The 7,500-nt window shown below is 36.3% G+C and overlaps 1 protein-coding gene across 4 annotated transcripts in view; it reads left to right on the top strand.

The window, feature by feature from the left end:
• pigg (phosphatidylinositol glycan anchor biosynthesis class G (EMM blood group)) overlaps positions 1-7,500 on the top strand; it is a 132,623-nt gene that overhangs the window by 71,642 nt on the left and 53,481 nt on the right. For all 4 annotated transcript variants that reach the window (XM_079629746.1, XM_079629748.1, XM_079629749.1 and 1 more), the window contains one exon: positions 2,923-3,207. In XM_079629746.1, coding sequence (XP_079485872.1) covers positions 2,923-3,207 — 285 coding nt within the window. The remainder of the gene's footprint in view (positions 1-2,922; positions 3,208-7,500) is intronic.

Raw genomic sequence — 7,500 nt, 5'->3', positions numbered from 1 at the left:
CCTGCTGCTAGCTCATGGACAGCTAATGCTCACGTCTCCGTCTCTGCGAGATTCGGAAGGGAATGATTTAGATTTCTCTCCGCACAGCGACTAGAAGACTGACAGCTGTCAGACACGTTGCTCACGTGTTCAAGCTCAGTTTGAGCCTGCGCAGTTCGCCTGGCGATCAGGAAGTGAGTGCTTCAAATGGGCTTCACTTTTCTCCGTTGAAGTCTATGGGGTCGCTGTGTGTCCATCTTATATACTGTCTATGGTTAATACTGATATACAGGAGCTGCACAGTGTCATTCACACACACATTAAACACCATCATGGTAACACACATGAAATTTTAGAGATGCAATAAACTGGAATTTAACAACATTTAATGTAACATAAAACCCTAATGTACATAACTGATTAGAAAAAAAAACTAAGAAAACTATGAAGAAACAGTTATTTCAACAAAAATACATCAAATGTGAAGTGTCACGCAGGAACATGGGGGAATGTCAATTTACATTTTTTCACTGTAAATTATACAATGAGTTCAAAAACTGTACATTTAACACTATTTTACAGTAAAATTACATTGAATGTACCATCAGATCTATCACAGTTATTTACCGTATACGGAAACTTTCTGTTAACCAATTAACAGTTTTTCACTGTAGCATTTTTACAGTCTTTTACCGTTAAAATCACGATAATTTTCTATAATCAGTTTCTACAGAAAATATGAAGCAGAGAAACTGTTTTCAACATTAATAATAATCATAAATCTTTTGTGAGCATCAAATCATCATATTACACTGATTTCTGAAGGATCATGTGACACTGAAGACTGGAGTAATGATGCTGAAAATTCAGCTTTGATCACAGAAATAAATTATATTTTACTATATATTCACATAGAAAACTGCTGATTTACATTATAATAATATTTCACTGTTTTTACAGTATACATATATACATCTTCACTATAATTTCTTTCAGCTGGATTATTTTTCTGGCCTCCCGCTAAATCTAGTTTCCACAAGCTTTTATCTCAGACGATTGGCGTTCTGTGTCTTTTCTCCGTTAAATATTAAATATTAACGGATTCGTGGATTCTGACCCTCTGAGCTCGACTTCTGAGAGAGAACTTTTTTGAGGTTTTGTTTTTTTATGTCACTTTTTCTCAGCGCAAATGTTACATCCCGTAGAGAATGTCAGTGAAGACAGCCGAGCCGGATGGGGACGAGGAAAGAGCGAGTGCGTTTCAAAGCCAGCGTTTGACTGTCGGTGTATTGTTGGGAGTCGGAGGCAAGGACACATCAGTGTGTGTCGTCCTTTAAAGAGCCTTTTATCAGTAATCTCCCAGAGCTTGAGATCTACGTGAGTCGGTGCAGTGGGGGGTGGGGGGGGGGGAGGGGGGGGGGGGGGGGGGGGGGGGGAGCTGAGTGAGGCTTCCTTCTGACACTTGTGTTCCTGAGGCTTTCTTTAGGGTTGTTTATGAATATGTCCTGATGTCACTGGAGACAAAACCCCATCATTAATTTCCCATAAGCCTCATTGCTGTGCAACCCACGCTTAGTGTTGGAACGGATCACAAAACTCACAGTTCGGATCATTTACGGTTTTTGAGGCACGGATCGGATCATTTTTCAGATCGAAAAAAAAAAAAAAGTTTGTATATGGGGATGCAACTTTGCTTTTCATTTATTACTTAAAGCTCACTTGAAGTTCTTCAATACTACATCAAAAACTAGCCTAATCTTTCTTTCTTTCTTTCTTTCTGGTTTGTGGAGCGTTTTGGCAGTTGAGACGCTTTGCTTATTATGATACGGCATATCCGCTAAAGTGTTGCTAGCATCTCATTCTACACATATTTTGTTTCTGTGTTGATTCTGTATTAAAATGTCAATACAATGTAACGTATTTTCTCTGGTTCTTGTTTTAAATGATTTTTTTCTGTTATCATGCTTGTCGTCTGTTGACGTTGTACAAGCAGAATGTGGCAGTTGGTCGGTGTGGTATTAGTCCCGCCCCCTCTCCACTGTGATTGGACGGCTGGGTAAAAAGTGACAGTGATGAGCGTTTTCTGTGATGAGGGCGCTCAGCACTTCAGCGTGAAATAAACGTTCAGCGCCTCGTTACGCTCATGCCGTTTAAAAAAACGCGGCGCTCCCATTGAAAACAATTGGAAAAATATGCCAGCTATGTGAAAAAAACGCTTTGGTGGACACACGGCCTAACTGATAAAGTTCAAACATGCTTGACTGGTCAGTTTTAGGTGAATAGAGACGCAGCTTCTGTGTTTCTGCAGGAGCTTTCAGAGTGAGCAGCGCGAGCGTTTACTGAGCCGTGCGTCACTGACAAGCTGCATAAAAAACAATCAAAGCCAACTCGATTTAAGTGCGATTTCATGTAAATTGCAATTAATCGTGCAGAATAAAATATTAACAAAAAATTTACTGTTGATTTAAAATGCTGAATTTTATATTTAATTGTGTGTGTAAATGAATAGACTTGGACTTGGTGCTGGAAACCCAAAGCACAGGACAATAGAGACTCCAGAATAACAATATTCATGATTCTGAAGATGAAAATACAGAATTATTCTAGACGAATATGCTTGATCTCGGTCACTGACTAGATATATTTAAAATAATGTCGGACACTTTTTACTGGTAACATCAGACATTATCAGGATCCACAAATATTCCCCCATTGCATTATTATACATTATATAAAGTAGTTTAATGTCGTATCTGACATTCATACTGAAAGTTCTTGTTTCTCACTCAGTAATTTTCACTTTGGGTGAACTATCCACAATACATATTGTTGTATTTTTGTATTGCGATATATTGTTCCACGATATATTGTTCCACCGCTAGTAGATAGCGATCACTGGTGCAGCCGTGGTGTGTGTAGTCTGAAACCTCGCTGTTTCTCCAGGTGCTGGTCCTGCTGGTGCTGGCGATGCCGGAGGCGCTGAGCAGGGAGGCGGTGGTGGACGTCCCGCTGGCCTCGTCTCTGCTCTCGCTGCCCTTCTGTCTGCTGTGTGTGCTGGGATCTGCTCTGCATGTGCTGGTGTGCACCTCGGCCGGCGGGCCGTGTTACCTGTGCTCTCTGCCCTGGCTCCTGGTGTTCAGCGTGATCCTCTTCTCCTCCGCATTCATGTGTGCGCTCGGTGCCATGGCCATGAGGAGGATTCCCAGCAGCAGCAAAACCCCTGCTAAGGTGAGCAGAATTGTGTGTTATAAAGTCAGAATTGTGTGTTATAAAGTCAGAATTGCGAGATATAAAGTCAGAATTGTGAGATATAAAGTCAGAATTGTGTGATATAAAGTCAGAATTGTGAGATATAAAGTCAGAATTGTGTGTTATAAAGTCAGAATTGTGTGATATAAAGTCAGCATTGTGTGATATAAAGTCAGAATTGTGAGATATAAAGTCAGAATTGTGAGATATAAAGTCAGAATTGTGTGTTATAAAGTCAGAATTGTGTGTTATAAAGTCAGAATTGTGAGATATAAAGTCAGCATTGTGTGATATAAAGTCAGAATTGTGAGATATAAAGTCAGCATTGCGAGATATAAAGTCAGAATTGTGAGATATAAAGTCAGAATTGTGTGTTATAAAGTCAGAATTGTGTGTTATAAAGTCAGAATTGTGTGATATAAAGTCAGCATTGCGAGATATAAAGTCAGAATTGTGAGATATAAAGTCAGAATTGTGTGATATAAAGTCAGAATTGTGAGATATAAAGTCAGAATTGTGTGTTATAAAGTCAGAATTGTGTGTTATAAAGTCAGAATTGTGTGATATAAAGTCAGAATTGTGTGTTATAAAGTCAGAATTGTGTGTTATAAAGTCAGAATTGTGTGATATAAAGTCAGCATTGCGAGATATAAAGTCAGAATTGTGAGATATAAAGTCAAAATTGTGTGATATAAAGTCAGAATTGTGAGATATAAAGTCAGAATTGTGAGATATAAAGTCAGAATTGTGTGTTATAAAGTCAGAATTGTGTGTTATAAAGTCAGAATTGTGTGATATAAAGTCAGCATTGTGAGATATAAAGTCAGAATTGTGAGATATAAAGTCAGAATTGTGAGATATAAAGTCAGAATTGTGTGTTATAAAGTCAGAATTGTGAGATATAAAGTCAGAATTGTGTGTTATAAAGTCAGAATTGTGAGATATAAAGTCAGAATTGTGAGATATAAAGTCAGAATTGTGTGATATAAAGTCAGAATTGTGAGATATAAAGTCAGAATTGTGAGATATAAAGTCAGAATTGTGAGATATAAAGTCAGAATTGTGTTATAAAGTCAGAATTGTGAGATATAAAGTCAGAATTGTGTTAAGCTTGTGTGAAAGCTTGTTTCCGCCACTGAACAAAACATTTTAAAAGATAATTGCAACTTTTTATCTCACAATTCTGACTTTATATCTCACAATTCTGACTTTATATCACACAATTCTGACTTTATATCTCACAATTCTGACTTTATATCTCACAATTCTGTCTTTATATCTCACAATTCTGACTTTATATCTCACAATTGCGACTTTATATCACGCAATTCTGACTTTATATCTCGCAATTCTGACTTTATATCTCACAATTCTGACTTTATATCTCACAATTCTGTCTTTATATCACACAATTCTGACTTTATATCACACAATTCTGACTTTATATCACACAATTCTGACTTTATATCTCACAATTCTGACTTTATATCTCACAATTCTGACTTTATATCTCACAATTCTGACTTTATATCTCACAATTCTGACTTTATATCTCACAATTGCGACTTTATATCACGCAATTCTGACTTTATATCTCGCAATTCTGACTTTATATCTCACAATTCTGACTTTATATCTCACAATTCTGTCTTTATATCACACAATTCTGACTTTATATCACACAATTCTGACTTTATATCACACAATTCTGACTTTATATCACACAATTCTGACTTTATATCACGCAATTCTGACTTTATATCACACAATTCTGACTTTATATCTCATAATTCTGACTTAATATCACACAATTCTGACTTTATATCTCACAATTCTGACTTAATATCTCGCAATTCTGACTTTATATCACACAATTCTGACTTTATATCACACAATTGCGACTTTATATCACACAATTCTGACTTTATATCTCACAATTGCGACTTTATATCACACAATTCTGACTTTATATCTCACAATTCTGACTTAATATCTCGCAATTCTGACTTTATATCACACAATTCTGACTTTATATCACACAATTGCGACTTTATATCACACAATTCTGACTTTATATCTCGCAATTGCGACTTTATATCACACAATTCTGACTTTATATCACGCAATTCTGACTTTATATCACACAATTCTGACTTTATATCTCGCAATTGCGACTTTATATCACACAATTCTGACTTTATATCTCGCAATTGCGACTTTATATCACACAATTCTGACTTTATATCTCGCAATTGCGACTTTATATCACGCAATTCTGACTTTATATCACACAATTCTGACTTTATATCACGCAATTCTGACTTTATATCACACAATTCTGACTTTATATCTCACAATTCTGACTTAATATCTCGCAATTGCGACTTTATATCACACAATTCTGACTTTATATCTCACAATTCTGACTTAATATCTCGCAATTGCGACTTTATATCACACAATTCTGACTTTATATCACACAATTGCGACTTTATATCACACAATTCTGACTTTATATCACGCAATTCTGACTTTATATCACACAATTCTGACTTTATATCTCGCAATTGCGACTTTATATCACACAATTCTGACTTTATCACACAATTCTGACTTTATATCTCACAATTCTGACTTAATATCTCGCAATTGCGACTTTATATCACACAATTCTGACTTTATATCTCACAATTCTGACTTAATATCTCGCAATTGCGACTTTATATCACACAATTCTGACTTTATATCACACAATTGCGACTTTATATCACACAATTCTGACTTTATATCTCACAATTGCGACTTTATATCACACAATTCTGACTTTATATCTCACAATTGCGACTTTATATCACACAATTCTGACTATAACTCGCAATTGCGACTTTATATCTCCCAATTTTGACATCTTTTCTCAGAATTGTGAGTTATAAAGTCCATTTCTAAGGAAAAAATAGACTTTTTTTCCTCAGAATTGCGAGTTTATATCATGTAATTCTGACTTTATAACTCCTAATTGCGTGTTACAAAGTCAGAATTGCGAGATATAAACATGCAATTCTGAGGAAAAAAGTCAGAATTGTGAGATAAAAAGTCACAATTACCTTTTTTATTTTTTATTCTGTGGCGGAAACAAGCTTCCATAGAAAGCTGTCCCTTTTCAAAAGCTCCTTCAAATGATCAGCTTGTTTTCTTTCAATTAGCACAGGTTTATTGTGTGTTTCTGCAGCGGATGGGTCGTAGGCCTGACTGATCTGAGCTCATGCTCTGTTTTTGAGTGAAATAAAGCTCATATTAATGAGGCCCACGATCAGTCAATTTATATTAAAGACATACACAACCTGTGCTAATTGAAAGAAAACAAGTTGACACAAAAATGTAACCCAGTATTTGTGAAAACCAAGCGAACGTCGTAAGTTGACCTCAGACAACAATCTAAAAATGTTTAAAAGCCAGTTCATGACCCCTTTAAAAAAACGATGAATCGAAAAATCTATTTTTCCCCTATAATCCACTTGATGTGTGATAATGTCCTCAAGCGATGGAGAAAGTGAGTGTTCAGCTGCTCTCGACAAACACAGCCGTGTTTTGCCCTCTTGTTTGCACTCTCCGAGACGTCAGCCTGTGAGCGTCTGTCTTGTGTTGCTCTCTGCACATTAGGCTGGGAAGGGTTTTGCACTTCAGAAGCGCCATGTCTCCTGAGGGCCGAGTTTCAGAGGCTTTCATTTTACTCTAAACACCACAAACGAGTCCTGACTGAGTGTCTATCTCGACAGCTTCTCCAAGGCTGAGTTCACAGAGTCTATTCTGTGTGTGTGTGTGTGTGTGTGTGTGTGTGTGTGTGTGTGAACAGGACCTGATGTCATAAGATGGCTTTGTTAATGAGCCATCCAATAACTGACTTGTTAAGAAGTCAGTATGATACAAAACATTTATTTGGGTCGGATTTTGTAAAAATTATTTTTGCTGCATTTATTTGATCAAAAATACTGTAAAAATATAGTGAAATTTCATTTATATCGCACATTTAATGCCACAGCTGTTGCCCAAAGTGCTTCACCATCACTAAAAGCACAAGAGTAAGAGGAGTACAGAGAGAGAAATATTACAGTTAGTGCTGTCGTGCGGGAAAAAAACGTTTCTGTAATTAATCGCGATAAATCGCACTTTACATTAACGTTTTGATATATTTTATATTGTAATAATTTCACATTTAATGTCCAGATTATTGTAGAAACAACATAAAGATGTGTTGGAAATATACAGAGATTG

This window comes from Phoxinus phoxinus, assembly GCF_949152265.1.
Source record: "Phoxinus phoxinus genome assembly, chromosome: 12".
NCBI lineage: Eukaryota > Metazoa > Chordata > Actinopteri > Cypriniformes > Leuciscidae > Phoxinus > Phoxinus phoxinus.
Note: the sequence above shows the minus strand (reverse complement) of the source record. Positions and strands in the feature narration are given on the sequence as shown.